The sequence below is a fragment of the Salvia hispanica genome, chromosome 1, assembly GCF_029641045.1.
Source record: "Salvia hispanica isolate PSC_SH4W2 chromosome 1, Shi_PSC_v1, whole genome shotgun sequence".
In the NCBI taxonomy this organism is placed as follows: Eukaryota; Viridiplantae; Streptophyta; class Magnoliopsida; order Lamiales; family Lamiaceae; genus Salvia; species Salvia hispanica.
Window position 1 is genome coordinate 27,658,893 of NC_142692.1, and position 17,464 is coordinate 27,676,356.

Consider the following 17,464-nt stretch of genomic DNA (forward strand, 5'->3'; position numbering starts at 1 on the left):
ATTTTGCATCTATATATAAGTGTGGTGAGAGAGAGAGAGAGAAGAGAGAGAGGAGCAGCAGCTGTGTACAAATTAGTTTTTGCTTATTTCAGCATTCTCTCTCGACGCTGGTACCCTTCCTTTCTCTCTCTTCAACTTGTATATTGCCTCACTGTTACCATTTATATTATTACTTTATCTTCTCCTATTGCTTCATTCGTTATCTTATTTTTCCTGAGAAAGACCAGATTTTTTTCGGAATTATCGGTAAATTATTATTCGAAGATGGAATTACGTTGTCAACACATTATTTTGTTTTATAAAATCGTTTCTGCTTATTGATTATGATTGTTTTTCGACTGGAATTCGAACAAATTACTGAAGGGTGAGGATTTTCTGATTCGATGTCATCTAGGTTTTTTTTGGGGATTTATCAAATTCGAGATGAATCAGATCGGTTTGGTTTGATTGCTTATAGAGTAATAGTTTGGGATTTCATTTGATATTGTTGTGATTTGATTCGCCTATTTTGTTGAGTTATTGTAGAAATTAAATGGGATCGATCTTCTGGATTGTTTAATTTGGTGATATGATGTAAATTCATGGACTGGGAATTGGTAAAACAGTGATCTTTCTGTTTGATTAACTGATTTATTGCTTTCGTGTATAAACCTTAATCATTGAAATTTGGATATGTATCTATTAGCTTAAAAGAGAAAGATATGAAGTGTGGGTTCTGGATGTTAACACCTCAATTAAGTTTATTTTGGTATATGCGATGTTATTTATATGTTCCAATTTTGAATCATACCATCATTTAACAGCGGGTGCCTGAACAGATGGCTAGGGGAGGCAAGGTTGGTTACGAACGCAAGACTAGAAACAAAGTCCGATTGGAGAAACAAGATTCAGATGAGTCTGATGAAGATTATAGGGTGGACGAAGATGAAGAGATTCATTTGTCTGAAGACGATTATTGTTCTTCCCTTGCCGAGGATGAATCAGATGGGAGTTTTGGGAAATTTGATGATGAGGAAGAAGAGTGGATAGAAAAGAAGGATAAGACTAAAAAGATTGCCATGCCAAGAAGGCAAAAAAAAATTCAGACAAGAAAGAAAAATATGGTTGTGAAGTCTAGAAAGAAACAGGTAACCGACAGTGAAGAGGAAGAGGAATATGACGATTATTGTGTTTCTGGGTTGAGGCAACAAAAGAAAAATAAAGTCTCACTTGAAGAAGAAGAGGATTACGATGATGATAGTGAACTTTTTTGTCGACAAGATGAGGACGACTTTGTTGATGAGAACCCAAGAAAGAAATCCCAAATTTCAAGAACCGAGATATATGAGGATTCTTATAATGAGGATCCTAAAGAAAAAGATAAACTTGCATTTACTGAAGAAGAAGAAGAAGAAGAAGATGATGATGATGATGACGATGATGATGATGATGATGATGACTATAATGAGTCTGATGATTCTGAGGATGAGGAACGTACTCCAGGTGAGGTTTTGACAAGTAACAGTAGGAAGCCAGTAAGAAAACGAGTTTTAAGGCCAAAAAATAGGTCTAAGCTTTCAAAGGAATTTAAAGATGAAAAACATGCTTCAAAAGAAAGGAAAACAACAAAGAAGTGGGTTTGGGGAAGGAGGAAGAAAGCAACTGTAACTGTGAAGTCTGACTCTGATTTTGTGAGCTCAGAATCATCTGATTATGAATACACGATATCAGAAGAAGAAAGAGAACAGATTAAAGAAGGTACTCGGTTCTGTAAAAGGTTGAAAACTAATCTAAGAAGCTCTGGTTCTTTGAAAATGATGGAAGAGGAAAAGTTAGTGCCTTTAAAGTGCCCAGGAAGGAAGGGTAAACAAAAGGTGGTGGATTTGAACATTGAGATCGGGAAGCAAGTTTGTGGGATTTGTTTATCTGAAGAGGGTAAAAAAACAGTCAAAGGAGTTTTAAATTGTTGCAGTCACTACTTTTGTTTTGCTTGCATCATGGAGTGGTCGAAAGTGGAATCTCGCTGCCCTCTCTGCAAGCAAAGGTTCACAACCATCAGTAGAACTGCACGAACAGATGGTGGGCATGATCTAAGGGATGCAGTTTTTCCAGTTCCTGAGCGTGATCAGGTATCAGGATATACATTTACTATAACTTTATATGATCAAGAAACAATCTCTTTTTTCTATCTCTAAGATACTCAACTTATCTCATTCTTAATAAACACTGTCAGGTTTATCAGCCATCTGAAGAGGAGCTTAGGGGCTATCTTGATCCTTACGAAAATGTTCTTTGTACTGAGTGTTTACATGGTGGGGATGATGCGTTTATGCTTCTTTGCGACCTCTGCGACTCACCTGCACATACTTACTGTGTTGGTCTTGGGCGTGAGGTACCAGAAGGAAATTGGTATTGTGATGGCTGTAGGCCAACAGCCCTCGCTTCCTCAAATGCCCAAGGTCTGAATTCTACTCCTGATCATGGACCAATTAACAATTTATCAGTTGGCTCATCACCTGGTTGTGCTGTCCGTGAAACTTTCGATCTCAATGAGGCATACGTACCTGACACCCCATTGAGTCAAGTAAGTGGACACTCTCAATCACCAAGATATTCAGTTGGGCATCTTCAAACCACTTCGCCTGCCTCTGGGTCTGGGGCATTCACTTTGCATGACAGACGACGCATACAGCGAGTGATACACCGATTTATTAATAGCAGAAGTCGACAGTCTGAAGGGAATGATGCTGTGGCCTCAGCCTCAGCAATCAATCTGTTTGGTTCGCCAATCGGTCGTGGAGTCATAGCTACTCAAAACCCAATTATGCCAAGGATGGCTCCACAAAATATCTTTCGGGGACTACTGGCTGACTATACCACATCTTCATTGTACAATAGGGATGCATTTTCTCCAAGATCAAGCAATTTGAGGGGCAATGTACTTCAAAGTCTACCTTCTACCTCGAACGTTCACCCCTTTGGTGGACTATCACAAAGTGAATATACTGGGATTAGTGCAAGAATAAGTGGGGATTTGGTTCAGCAGCAACTGCATCCTTGCAGTACCACATCAAACACTGGGGCTAATGCTAGCACATCGCCATTTCAATTTACAGAGGTGAGCACTGGGCCATTCTTTTTAGTTGAAAACAAGGGTTATGATGACTCAAAAACATTTTAAGAACATAACGTGCTATTCCAGAAGCACACAGGTTTTACTCATCTTAGTCAATGTTTTTCTATAGCTGTATACCTACTGTCTGTTTTTGAATGTATTATGTTGAGTTTCCAAAGAGTGTAGAAGCTTTACTTACTCTATCAAAATTGATTTATACAGAAAATTCTTGCCTAGATTTGATATTTAAATTTTCTCTTAAGACTTTAACCACTCTACACTCCTACAGTATATTCTCAGCTCGCACCATTAAGTCATGAGTTGAACCTTTTTGTATTGAACATAGTAATATTCTTGTGGTTTTCTCAAAATCATTTTCATGGATGATATCTGGTTAACTTTGGTGTGGTATGCTGAGGCAGGCTACTGTACCTTCAAGAACATTACAAGGATCTCTACACACTCGATTTTAGCTGAATTCGGACATGAACAACCTTCCATTGGAATATTTACAGCACATACACAATTTTTAGTGACGGACCAACATCCAGAGAAAATGCAGACACCTTGGATTAAAGGTAGATCCTTATCTTGCTCTCATTGCTTTTTCAGGACTCGTCTCAAAATTCTTAGATGGGTGACTTGGCCTCCCTTTTTAGTAGTAGGATTTACTTGATTTTGTCCACACAATATTTGGTGACTTATGTAGAATAGATTGTTACTCACATTTGTTATTTGTATATGGGATCCAAGAACAGGCCTCTGTACACTGCGCTATTCATTGACTTGTATTTTTCAAAGCATTTTTCCGAATTTATCCAACATTTGAATTGAATGATATTTGTTCCTAACTCCTAATCCTATTTTGGTTTTGCCTTCCTTATAAAAATTCAAAACAGTAATGTTTATGAATTAATACTCTAAAAAGTACTCCATATTTAATAAATTATTGGGCTAAAACTAGCTTAATATTGGGTTGCCATCTTTTACTAATGAGTCTGACCCTCGTAAAAGCAAAAGCAAAATCAAAATCAAAATCAATAATAAATGCAAATCATCAGATAATAATGCGAGAAGTACATCATCTCCTTCACCAAAGCATGAACCAGAAACCACAAGAAAAATACATGATAAATCTTCAAGACCTACAAACTAACCTCTACATAACATACATTACATTTATTGCTACAAACTTATTTCACTTTCCATTTTCCATGCCAATGCATTTATAGTCGCCACAAATTGGCGGCCCCGTCTTCCAGCCGACCCCAACACAACTGCAGTCGCCTATGACTTAGGAATTATCATCGAACATCACCGACAGCAGCAGCCCTTGGACAAAGTCGCTTCTCTTTGTTTTCTCCTCCTGATCTTTGACCGACATTGGAGGCTTTCTGCATAACAGTAGAGATTAAGAACCATACAGACTCGAACATGCAACAAGATGAAAGACGCAGTTGATTTCCCAAGACCAAAAGTGAATGCCCCAGTGGTTAGTAGAAAAACAAGACTATGTTTGAAATTTAAGGGCATATAAACACAAACAAAATAGCAGCCTCGGGGAATCCAAGTCCTTGTTTTTGTTCATCTTTTTCATGAAACTCAATCTTTTACTTCTCACTTTCCATGTTTCTGACAGGTTATAGTAAAACGTGAACCCACCTCTCAATGTATGACTCATGTCCTTAACTTTTCAATGTAAGTTTAATCCAATGGTCATTTTTAGTCAGGACAAATATATGTTACTGCCACTAATCCGGCACCTCATAGATTCAAGAACAGCCTATAGAATCTCTAGTGCTGAAAGGCCTAACTTCAGTAGTTTCGTCAGAATTTGCTTGTTGCTAATTAGGTGGCACTGGTTCCTGGTTTAGATGATATTTTCGCCAACTAGGTTCTGGCATTGAGTACGTACTAGGTATAAATTAATCTAATTGCTTGACCCTCTGAGACCCTCCCTCCCTCCCTCCCTCCAAGGCCCCATATGCACTATTTATCTTAATAAATTATCAGTTAGCAACAGAATGGAGACAAACGACAGGGAACAAAGAAAAAGTAGAGGTTAGCCTCTCAAACAACGGGGAACAGTTTCTTTTCACAGTTCTAGTTCATGATAGTTTATGATCTCCAAAAAAACTAATACAATGTAAACGTTAAGCCATTGTTTAGGTTTCTACAAAACCTCATAGACACTTGAAAGATCCAGAGGGCCTCAAAATTATAAATAGTGCATCATACAAACTCATATGCTTAACAGGAAGACCCTACAGGGCTTTCATATTATCAAGCACACTCAATAATCTAGGCTTATAGACCTAAAGAACTTGAGAGAAAATATTACTCCTCTAAGGATGAAAACCATGATCTGACCCTATTTCTAGTAACAAATCCATCAAAGAATATTTATATATTCAATCATAGAGATGAATTTGATTAAAGGATCCGAATCATATTCAAAACTAATCATAACCTTCCCAGAATTTTAGTTTGCAGTAATGTTTAAATAGGTCCATTCTATGGGTAATCAGATTTTACTAGCACCAAATATACACATATTGATGAATGTTACTTTAGCCCTTCTATTGGGTCCACATACTTTAGCAATAAAATACACTAATGCGATGCAAGTATCAGAAACAAGGGTATAGCCATATAAGGGATCTTTTGCAATGCTAACCAGAGCAAACACTGCTATGACTTAAAACAACTAACCTCTCCGAAGTGCATTCAGTTGTGCTTTTCTTGGTTGTTGTCGTCTCAGCTGAAGAGTGTGATGGCACGCTTTCATAATCTTCAACCATTGGCAAAATAAATGAGGACAAAAGCGGGTCAGGGGCTGCATTGCTTGAAGAAACTATGCAGGAAGATCCTCCAAAAAGGGACTGCAAGTTCCCTTCTCTTAGCTCTCGCCTCAACAAAGAAAGAGTAGAATGTGAACCAGATTTTCGGGATTTTCTCTTGCGCTGCATGTAATACATAGTCAAGGAATCCAGAGTAGTTGGTCACTTAAGGAATATAGCATGCAATCATCTGTTATAGGAAGAAATAAAACAGCCATTTGACTATTTTAGCAATAACATCTGCACAATGCTACTTTTATTACTTAAAAATCCAATTTTATGTCTTGCAGCATTAATGTCTAGTATAAAACGTGTGCCTGATTATTAAGAATAAGGAAGGTGAATAAACTGCAAGTAATGGCTTCACGAGAGAATAAAATAGTTGAAAATGATAACTATTCTGAGAAGGATATCTTAAAAATATTCCCGTGTTGCAGTGTTATATGAGCTACCATATCAACACCTACCCTCATCGTACAAATTGGACATACCTGCAAGAATAGAGTTATTAATAGTTTTTCTAACAGTGAAGAGAAAATGTGAATAGACATCATGAATATGCTTTGAAGCAAATAACCTACTAGTATACCAAAGTTTTAAGAGAATATAATCAATGATAAATTCGTACTACTAATAACCAGGTATTAGATCGATCACAAGGACATAATTAGTGATGTGGAAAGAACTAAAAAGTTGTATGTATAATCTCCTAAGCTATCTGGAGGATACTAAGTCCTGCCAAGATTACGGAATTCAAAATTGGTGTTCGCAAAAAAACGAATTAAATCATAAGAAAGTCACCAATGAACATTTAGTGAGATAAGCCTCAGCTTAGCAAGTCTCGCAGTTCTTGCAGAGTGGAACCATGCTGTACCAGACACGAGGTAGATCTTCCAAATTTTCAAATAATGCCAAAGTTTTTACCCGTAACTGTACAATGATATGATAGGACTCACCCCATTCTTGGCTTCTATAGGATGCTCATCATCAATGTGGCAACAGAGTCCCACAATATCAAAATAGTCCGAACAGAAAGGGCATGGATATTCCTCTCTTATATCATCATCCATGTCAATCTCCTCAAAGCCCATGAGCATTTCTGCATCAAAGCCATCCCATTTCAATCCTATAGATAATACAAAAGCAACCAGAAACCCCAAAAGTTAAAGAACAACACACAAATGCAGATGTGAGATTTTTAGCAAGTAAAAAAAAATTCACTTTACAAACACACACATAAAAAAAAATCATCCATCATTCAACTTTAAATCGAAATCCCAAAGCAACTCATTCCTTGACAAATGCGACACCCACATAGAAAACAAACACAGTCAGCATATGCATCTACAGTCAAATTCATAGCACCAACATCAAATGAAATCTTTGGAGAATTACAAAGATTAGCCAATTCAACAAACCCTAGATTAAAAACGCAATCTTTGAAATGAAAATCACCCCCACCAACAATAATGAGGCCCATCACAATGCAAATATGTAACAAAGACTACATCATGTCAGCATCTAACAAGAACCCCAGATGAAGATAATAAATAGTAAAGTTTTTTTAAGAAGAAAAAGAAAGAGGCAAACAAGACATAAAGAAGGATTTACCAGATCGAGATTGAAGAGCAGATTGATAGCGCTTGGAGGCAGAAGACAAACGAGTAGCCCAAGAATTAGCATCCATGGCTTCTTAATTTCTTATCAACCCCAAATTTCAATTTTTTTTTTTTTTTGCAAATCCCGAGCTGTCTTCTTCTCAAGAGCCTATGAAAGCAATCAAGGGTGCTCCTGATGAAATAATTGCCCAGAGATTTCCTTAATTTGTTGGGAGAAAGATGATGATGAGATGAATGGAAGAGAGAGAAGGGTTGCCTTTGGAAGGTGATATGAAAATCCACCAAGAGGGAGCCGAGAGTTGTCTTCCACACACCTTTTATATTCTTCTTTTTTCTATTTTTATTTCTTTGCGTCCTGACAGCTTGTCCTTGTCTGAATGTAATTACTCTGAAATCGATGATCAGTTTTTGAGCATAATTACTTTGGACAGTGTTTGGGTGAAAATTAATGCTGATTACATCCTGCTTTGACAGATGTCAACCGATCACACATTTTTACCTGCTTTGGTGAATAGCTATTAAATCAATTAAATATTTACTTTTTCTTTCTAAAATTGGTTTATATCCAGTTTTTGATAATTTAATTGAGTTGGTTAAGAGTATATCAATTGATGTTAGAGCATCAGCATCGGCGGATGTCCGCCGAGCATCGGACCGGCGTGTCCGATGTTCGCGGCGGACGTTCGCCATTGGGAGAGGAAGGTAGGCGGGCGGACGTCCCGTGCAGACACGGGAGTTTCGCGGCATTGGCGCGACGTCCGTCGGGAAGGCTACGGGACATCTGCCGCTGTGGCATGCAGGCGTCGGATATATTTTTAATTTTTTTTCCAAACTCTATATATACGGCTCGTTAAACTTCATTTCATTCCCACCACTTGTGTTAACAAGTTTCTATCTCTCTCTATATTCATCTCTTCTGGCGAAATATGTCTCATTACGATAGTGATTCCCCCGTCACGAGCGAGTCACAAACGCAGAATATTCCCTTGCCGTGTATTCCATCTCGAGTTGGGGGAAATGCCAGCGGAAGTGCACCGATGCCCGGAATGTCGACGATGATGCAGCAACCCCAAATAGGGGGAATGATGCCTGGGTACTACAATATGCCCGGGATGATGCCCGGGTACTACAATATGCCTGGGATGATGACGCCCTAGATGCAACAGATGCCCCAGATGCAACAGATGTCGGGGATGATGCCCCAAATGCAACAAACGCCGGGGATGATGCCCCAAATGCAACAAACGCCGGGTATGATGCCCCAAATGCAACCGGGGGATGATGCCCCAGCTGCAACAGGGATCCACTGCCGCTGCGGGAGGGAGCAGGCAGGGTGTCCCTCAACCAGCTGGGGACAATGAGTATCGTCCCTATATGGATTTATTGTGCAGTGATTCTCCCATCCGTACTTCGCTGGAGACTCGTACTGCCCTGGAGACTCAGTTCCGCGGACGTCGCCAGCCACGCAGCCAGCAGCACCACCGGCAAGGACACGAAGGGAGGGGAAGAGCAAGGCGACTACCTCGCATGTAGCGACCGATAGTGGGGCGGGGATGGAGGAAGGCGGCGGCAGGAAAAAAAGGACTGTCTGGAGCATTCAGGAGTGCGTCGCGCTGGTAAAGGCATGGATCAGTGTAGTCGAGGATCCATATGTCTCGTCCAACCAGGTCATCAATAGAATGTAGTACCGCATTAGCCAAAGCTACCTCGATTGAAAACCGGCCGACGGGAAGGCTCACTGTGCAGAGCAGTGCCAGAAACAGTGGGAGCGGCTGAAGAAGCAACTCAGCCGATTTGTCGACCTCTACCAAAACAACCTCCGGTTGGCAACCAGCGGCATGACCTTCGAAGATGTGAAGCTTCTGTCTCACCAGTAGTACCCCGACAGTGAGAAGGGGTTCGGGGAGTTCAAATAATGGGAGGTTTATCTTGAGGTGGAGAATTTCCCCAAGTTTATGGCGGGTGTTGAAGATGGGTGGCCGAAGCGGACGAAGATCAACGCCTCTGGCGAGTACAGCAGCAGTGCCGGTTCCCACGAACTCCCCGAAGCCGAGGCAGAGTTCCCGACACCTCAATCGTCTTCCTGCCGCCGTCGCCTGATTGGGCAAAAGGGCGCGATGCGGATGGCTAGGGGAAGTTCCAGCGCCTCGCAAGAGGTCCACTCGGAAGCTCCTTCGCAGATCACTCCCTAGCTGACCAATCTCGCCGAACTGCAGATGACGCAGTTCATGATCGAAACAACGGAGAAGTGGCATGCAGCGACAGATCTCATGTACAAGCGGATGTTGAAGTATGGGATCGACACTATGAGGAGAAATCTGAGGCTGCCATCCCTGCCCGATGTTGAATAGCACCACCGGCGACGGGGAGAACGAGTCTGATGACGGGGAATGAGACGGGGGGCCAATTTGTCGAAGCTTGGGGTAGTTCTTTTTTCTGTAATAATTATGTACTTTTTTTTAAAAAATAAAGTAGTTGCATTTTCTCCGTATTCGTGTCGAAATTTTAATACCGTACATTGTTTATTAATTCCGTAAATTGTTTAATTTGGTGAATTTGTGAATTTTTTTTTATTGCGGGAAGTCCGTGCGGGAAGGCTATGAGATGTCCGTCACTGTGCAGGGAAGGCTATGGGAAGTCCTTATGACGTGGCAGTGCTGGGAAGGCTATGTGAAGTCCTTATGACGTGATAGGAGGTGTTTTTGGGAAGTCCGTCCCCACTGGGAATGCTCTTACCCACTTGTTAACTGGCCGTTCCGATTCGAATTATAACCGGCTTATTTTATCATTTTCTTTTTAAATTTTAAATTTTGATTTGAATATATATAAAAATAAGCAATAACAGAATGTGTAAATTAAATTAAGGGTAGATGGAAACTATAAAACTAAAAGTCACAAACTTACAATTTATGGTTTTACAAGTATTTCAAATTTAAAACATAACTATGGAGTAGTACGTACTCCTATTTTACAATTAAGAAAAGAAAAATAAAATGAAATAAAATGGTTTAAGTTCAACTTAAATTTTGAATTTATGACTTTTAAACTTAAATGGTCGGTTAATATGTGATTTTGTTAAAAATTAGTACTAATTTTTAATGGAAAACATTTGGTTTTGTAGATTTTCCAGTCATATATGCTACACGCGTCCCTATCACTGACCTCCTATGAAACTAGGTCACGATGATTGTTTCCAACGACGATTATAGTTGTAATTATGCTCAACTTATCATCGATTAATGTATACGATAATTATAATTGATATACTACTATGTACGTAATATTATAATATTATATTGTTAATTCAATACCAAATTGCTGACTACAATTAAATAATATTCTTATATATTCAAATTAAGAGTTTAAATCATTAGTATCAAAATGTCAATGCAATCAACAAGAAATATCAATAAGGATATTAAGGTCACTTTACAACAAATTAGTTCTAAATAACTTTTGAAAAATATCTTGTAACTTTAAAACGCATATAACCTTCTCGATTTAAATTATTTTTTCGCACAACATATATCAAATTAAAGATAATTTCATAAGGATTCTAACGAGATCTCACTTGCATATGTTCCTGTTAGGATCGTCGACTGCAACATCAGTTTGATATTGTCCGCTTTGGGTCAAGCCCGCACGGATTTATTTTTGGGTCACTCCCAAAAGACCTCAAACTAATTGGGGTTGGACATGAATTATACTCCCTCCGTCCCATATTACTTGCACTTTTACTTTTCGGCACGTCACAAACTCCTTAAATTTTTTATAGTTTAAGTTAGAATTAATGCATTTAATTAATATGTTAGTTTAAGTTAAGAGGTCCTTTATTAAGTGACGTCTCATTACACTTAAAATTCTAACTTAATTACACAAAAAAATCAATCTTAAATTTACGGCCTAAAATGAAAAGTGCGAGTAGCATGGGACGGAGGGAGTATATACCTTCCAACTTCCCTCCCTCATACGACTCAGCTATAGAGGGACGGAGGGAGTATATAAAATATGTCAATATAATACATGTAAAAATGTCATTCTTAAAGCAACGTGTTGACATTCTTAAAGCATTGTGTTGATATTTTCAAAACACTATATTGACATTTTCATCCAAAACCCTAATTTGGTAGTTTTTTTATCTTTTTCGATTTAATTAATAAAAATGAAAATTACACGTGACAAATTTTAGATTACTATATTTCTAACATCCTATGGTATTAAACTACTCCCTCCGTCCCGGCTAAGATGACACATTGCTTAGCCGGCACGGGGTTTTAGGAATTATTGGTTAAAGTGTTTAATTGGAGAGAGAGAAGTTGGGTGTAAGTATTAAAGTAGAGAGATAAAGAAAGATGAATATTTTAATAGGAGTGAGAAAAAGTGGTTGAGTGTATCAATTGGAGAGAGAAAGTTACCAAAAAAGGAAATGTGTCATCTTAGTTGGGACAAACTAAAAAGGAAAACGTGTCATCTTAAGCGGGACGGAGGGAGTAATTAGTTATAGTTAGCAACTAGAAAGTGAGTTAGCAATTGATCACTCTTCCTACTATTACTACGTAACCATATAGGTTAAATTCCAAATTGAAATTGAGGATATTGGGTAAATTTTCGATCGGGTTAATATGGCAAATCTATATACATACTCATTTAAAAGTGTGGGCTTATCTTAACCAAGGGTTTTAGTCAGCGCCGGAACCAGCATAGGCCAAGCCACCGCGCCAGTGGGGGCTTGGCCGGCGCTGGACATTATAACCCCGCCGTGGCCGCCCCACCCCGCCCAGGAAGTTTGAATCGGAACTCTGGAAAAGAAATACATGGAGGTAGAAGAAGACGGGGGATACGAAAGAAATTTTTATTAAGCTATGAAAACTGATAAAGGCTATAAAGATAGGCACCTATACGCTATATTCAGCTAGTGCTCCCTTTTAGAGTATGCAAATTTATTTTTTGTATACTAATATTTGTACGCACTTTAATATCATTGAAAAAGTACTTTTATTTATCAATCTAAAATATTAAAATAGTATCGTCCCGTAAAAGATGTCACATTTGTGGGATGGCACGAAATTTTAAGAAGTTTTGTTTTGTGTGTTAGATAGAGAAAAAATATAATTTTTATATTAATGTGAGAGAGAATTTTTTCTAAAAACAGAAATGTGACATCTTTTATGGGACGGAAGGAATACTTACTAATTAAATACTATGTGCTATATGCACATTTTTCAATTAATTAGACAATCAATCGATCTAGAGGTGAAATTTAATTAAATATTTGTTAATTTTCAGTTAAATCTATTTTTTTAAAACTATTTAGATGAGGCCTCGGTACTATATTTATGTATTCAATTTAAAATTTCACATTTAAAAAGTATGATAGTGAATTCAAATTTGTAAACTACTAGTATAATTAAATACTATATTGATTTTGAAATGAGATTGTTAGGGATTTGGGTTGTGTTTGTGATGATCTATGATCACGTGAATTTGAGAATTTGGATTTATAAATTAAAGAATAAGTATTATATAAAAAATTAAATATTGTATTCTCTTTTACTATTTCACTTTACCATTTCTTGTGGTGGACCCCATATTCTACTAATCCACTCACATTTTATTTTGAAACTAAAACCCACATGCCACTAATTTTTTCAACCAATTCTCTATTACATTTCTTAAAATTCATGCCAGATCAAATGGTACCGAATTATTAGGGACGAAGGGAGTAATATTTTTTTTGGTTCAGCCCCGACTTACTTAAATTCCTGGTTCTGCCACTGGTTTTAGTCATTTATAACTTAATATTGTTTGATCTCCTAAAATACGTACATACTCCACCCGTCCGCCATTAGGAGTCCCATTCCTAGCTAGGCAATACGAGTTTTAAGAGATGTTAAGAAAAGTGGATGAAAAAAAGTTAGTACTAGAATAGAAGTCTCACTTGTGTATATATTAATATTAAATAAAATGTGAGTGGAATGAGTTAATGGAAGATGAAACCCTATTACTATTTATGGTAAAAGTGAACTAGGACTCCTATTCGCGGACGGACTAAAATGAAAAAAAAAAACAGGACTTATATTTGCGGACGGAGGAGACGAGGAGTATATCTTAAAAGTTACTCCCTCCGTCCACTATTAAGAGTCGGTCATTTTTGCGCACTCGTTTTGTAAAAATGATAATAAATAGTTATAGTGGAGAAATGGTAGAGTAAGAGGGAGAATAATGTTGAGAAGTGTCTTATCTAAGTTATTCTGTCTCTTACTTTACCATTTTTCAATTTAACTATTCATTATCATTTTTATAAAATGAATGAGCAAAAATGACCAGGACTCCTAATATTGGACGGAGGGAGTACTATGTTATTTCAGACTTTTAATTAAAGGTTTGTGTTAAAATGACAACCCCTCTTAAAGTGACACCGTGACACCACTTATACAACAATATTATAAACGATACGCAACAATATTACAAATACTATACAACAATGTGTGTCAGATATTGCTGGACAAGAGAAATTGCTGGATAAAGACCAACAAATTGCTGGCCATCTTTTTCAGATTTTTTTTTAGTTTTTTGCCATGTGACAACTTATTATTCGTCCACATGTACAAATGATTGATTAAGAATAGTGATATGGTGTTATTTTAAGGGATGGTAGCACCCTAACATGCCCCTTTAATTAAATCTTCAAAATCAATTATTTAATGTTTGGACATGATATGGAATATGCACGCAGATTTACAACAGTTACCTGATAGATATCCATTAAGAATTAAGATAGGATGAATAAGTATATAAATTAAAAATGACCAAGTATAGCCATTATTACTTGTATTTTATACCATAACTAGTGTCACCCCTCATAACTAGTATCACCCTTGTGCGATACACGGATTGATTTAATTTCATTATAATAAATTTATATTTTGAATTAATTAAAATAAGTATAACTATATTATCAAAGTATTAAAAATCAGAAATATGTAAAACAATTTAAATATAATATTTAATACATGTGTGATGCACACATTTTAAATTTACTTAATATTAATTAAAATTTATAAAAATAAAGTAATATCTACACCACACAAAACAAAAATAAATAATGCGTTGAGCAAATAAATAGTGTTACTAGATTGTTGAAACAAAAACAATTCCTCAATCACAAAATAATAGAGAAAATGAATTGAGGATGAAGGCAAACATTATTAATACACAAATAGAAAAAAAAAATCCATCTTAATAGAAAACTAATTTTGTATTAAAAAATAGTGTTAGAACTTAAATAAATAAATAAAACAACCTTAGCCCACTGGACTTATATAAATAAATACTACTACTACTACTATACCCTACACTAATTGTTTTATGCGTCTAATTTTCTTCTTCTCCATTTCTCCAGTATTGGTCTTCTTCCTCATCATGTAGTAGGTAGTACTAAGTCTTTTTTCACTTCCTTCTACTATTCACTATACCATTTTAAAAAATTGAATCTATCATACAATACAAAAAGGGAAAACTCAGTAAAACCATTCATTTTGTTTTCCTTGAATGTGACTCTCGTTCTTTCTTTTTTAATGGATTGGAGGTGAAGTTGTGAATTTTAATCTTAAAATAGAAAAGTGTGTAAAATTTAATGACCATTGAAATCATAACAGTGGTGCAATTATTAAGGAAAATGAAGGAAGGAACCATAGACTGACTATATTAACAGTAATGTATTATAAAATAATCAACAACAAAAAAATACATTGCATAGAAATATAAAAATAAATAATGCACACAATCATGGAAAACTAGAGGTGATATTGTGAATTTAGGATGCAACAGATCATATGAATAGATCACCGGAGAAAAACAATTCTCCAATCACAAAATAATTTGGAGAATGAATTGAGGGTTCAAAGCAAACATTATTAATACACAAATGAAAAAAAATCATCATGTTAAAAACTAAATTCATGCTAAAACAACAGTGACGCAGAATTCGAACAATACCTAAATACGGATTAGATTTCTGTAAAAAGTTTAGCGAAGAATATAGTGGAAAAAAGGTAAAGAACATGTGGATTGTAAACTACCAAATGTCATATATTTATAATAAAAAATATAAGCCTCTTCCATAAACTTTCAATTGATAAGGAAAAAAAAACGTTTTTAACTTCCAAATTCAAAACCTAAATTTTGCACCTTAAATATGAAAAATTAATTGGTGTTTAAGGCTTCATAAAGACACATAATTTATTCCCCAAATATTTTGTAAAATATACATAAAGTTAAGTCAATAATAATTTGATAATCAAAATATTCAATTTCTATAATAAGTGGCGTCATATTATTTTGGTGCTAATAATAATTGATCATTATATATAATAATTAACTATGAGTGATGGCCATTAACTCAATCCATCATGTAATGTAACGTTAAAAACATACAGAAAATTAAATCAACAATAATTTGATAGTCAAAATATTTAATTTCTAGAGATGAACCATCATTGCAGCCCAAGAGAGTGGATAATTATGACAATTAATTCATAATTATATTTGAAGATAGAAACTACAGAATGAATTAAAAATTGTGCTTACCGAAATTTAATGAGTTCATGAAGTGAAAGATTCCTTGCACAAATTTCTTATTAAAAAAGTCCTAAAACTCGCCTTTTATATAAGTATAGATAGATTCTTAACTACCTTAGGTTTAATCCTAATCAACAAAATATACACGCCGTTGCATCTTCGCCGTTACATCTTCTTCGTCATCCCAAATCTGTCTACATTAATGGGGCGGCTTGATTTCTTCACCAATTTACCATCAGATATTACGATCGACATCCTCTCACGACTCCCCCTCGAAAGCATTTCAATCAGCAAATGCGTTTGCAAATCATGACTCAATCTGCTCAATTCCGATGATTTCAAAATAAAAACCCCACCCGCTCTAGTTTGCTTGAAGTCGGTGGGGATGAACCAAACTCAGTGCATGATTTTTGAAATTTTAGACGAAGAAGAAGAAGAAGCCGATTTGGAGAGCCACGATCTTCACGGCATTACGCTCACAGATTTCGATACCCCTCACACAATGAAAGCAACGATAGGTAGCGCTGCTGATGGATTGCTTCTTCTATACCCAAACGCAGATGATCCCGAAACTTCTGTTTACATATGCAATCCGGTCACTCGTGAATATATCAGCCTCTGCCGTCCTAAGGAATACAATTGCTGGTCGTGTTTCCAATTTTGCGCGAGCAAAGTAAGTGAGCAATATAAGGTGGTCTATCTCGGTCGAACCCTTGAATCCGACTCTTTTCAAGTATATACCCTCGGAACAGGATTATGGAGGCCCATTGAAACTGGCGCTGCTTCTGGTTTCAAATTCAATTCCAATGAACGTGCTGTATGTAATGGCAACCTCCACTGGATAGTAGATGATTTTGATCAACTCTCTATTCGAATTTGTGGTTTTGATGCTGAAACGGAATGTTTTAGCATCTTCTCTGCACCTCAAGGCTTTCCTATGGATGGAGATGTGGAATCGAATGTCAAGTTGACTAATTTTAGGGACTGTCTTTGTGTTTGTTACACATAAAACTACTCTGAAATTGTCATCTGGTTGATGAAAGAATACCATATTGAGGAATCTTGGACCATAGAATACAAGTTGAGCATTGATTTTGATGTGGATTGGTGGGTTAATATGTCTATATATCCTATCAAAGTTTTCAGAGATGGCGGCATTTTAATGTTAATGAACGGACATCAACTCATCTACTACTCTAATAAGACGAGAACCACTCAACAAGTAGGTATGTTTTGTGATGCGAGTGCTAAAACAAATAAAAGGAAAGCAGAAAAGAAAGCTATACGATGGCAGAAAATCAGTGTGTATTAAAATACTTCCAGATACAACT

General features: G+C 36.6%; 3 protein-coding genes across 8 annotated transcripts; 2 read left to right on the forward strand and 1 right to left on the reverse strand.

The window, feature by feature from the left end:
- Nucleotides 1-3,932, forward strand: LOC125199178 (uncharacterized). Of its 5 annotated transcripts, XM_089062588.1 has the most exons (4): nt 1-110; nt 819-2,108; nt 2,213-3,097; nt 3,517-3,932. In XM_089062588.1, the coding sequence occupies exons 2-4, from the start codon at nt 819-821 to the stop codon at nt 3,565-3,567; spliced, it is 2,226 nt and encodes a 741-aa protein (XP_088918714.1). In that variant the 5' UTR covers nt 1-110; the 3' UTR covers nt 3,568-3,932. The 5 variants fall into 5 exon arrangements, with proteins under 5 accessions (XP_088918714.1, XP_088918711.1, XP_047953251.2 ...); XM_089062585.1 differs by lacking the exon at nt 3,517-3,932 and having other exon boundaries at nt 2,213-3,365; XM_048097294.2 differs by lacking the exon at nt 3,517-3,932 and having other exon boundaries at nt 38-110; nt 804-2,108; nt 2,213-3,365.
- Nucleotides 3,933-4,131: 199 nt separating this feature from the next.
- LOC125222454 (protein DEHYDRATION-INDUCED 19 homolog 3-like) lies at nt 4,132-7,856 on the reverse strand. 2 transcript variants are annotated; one of them, XM_089062589.1, is made up of 5 exons: nt 7,546-7,856; nt 6,891-7,060; nt 6,346-6,425; nt 5,807-6,061; nt 4,132-4,488 (listed from the first exon to the last, which is right to left on the reverse strand). In XM_089062589.1, exons 1-5 carry the CDS (start codon nt 7,619-7,621, stop codon nt 4,389-4,391), a joined length of 681 nt encoding a protein of 226 aa, XP_088918715.1. In that variant the 5' UTR covers nt 7,622-7,856; the 3' UTR covers nt 4,132-4,388. The 2 variants fall into 2 exon arrangements, with proteins under 2 accessions (XP_088918715.1, XP_088918716.1); XM_089062590.1 differs by having other exon boundaries at nt 6,891-7,033; nt 7,546-7,855.
- An 8,662-nt stretch (nt 7,857-16,518) lies between these two features.
- LOC125220954 (F-box protein At1g47340-like) lies at nt 16,519-17,142 on the forward strand. The gene has a single exon (XM_048123082.1). The coding sequence runs from the start codon at nt 16,519-16,521 to the stop codon at nt 17,140-17,142; it is 624 nt and encodes a 207-aa protein (XP_047979039.1).
- Nucleotides 17,143-17,464: the final 322 nt, after the last annotated feature.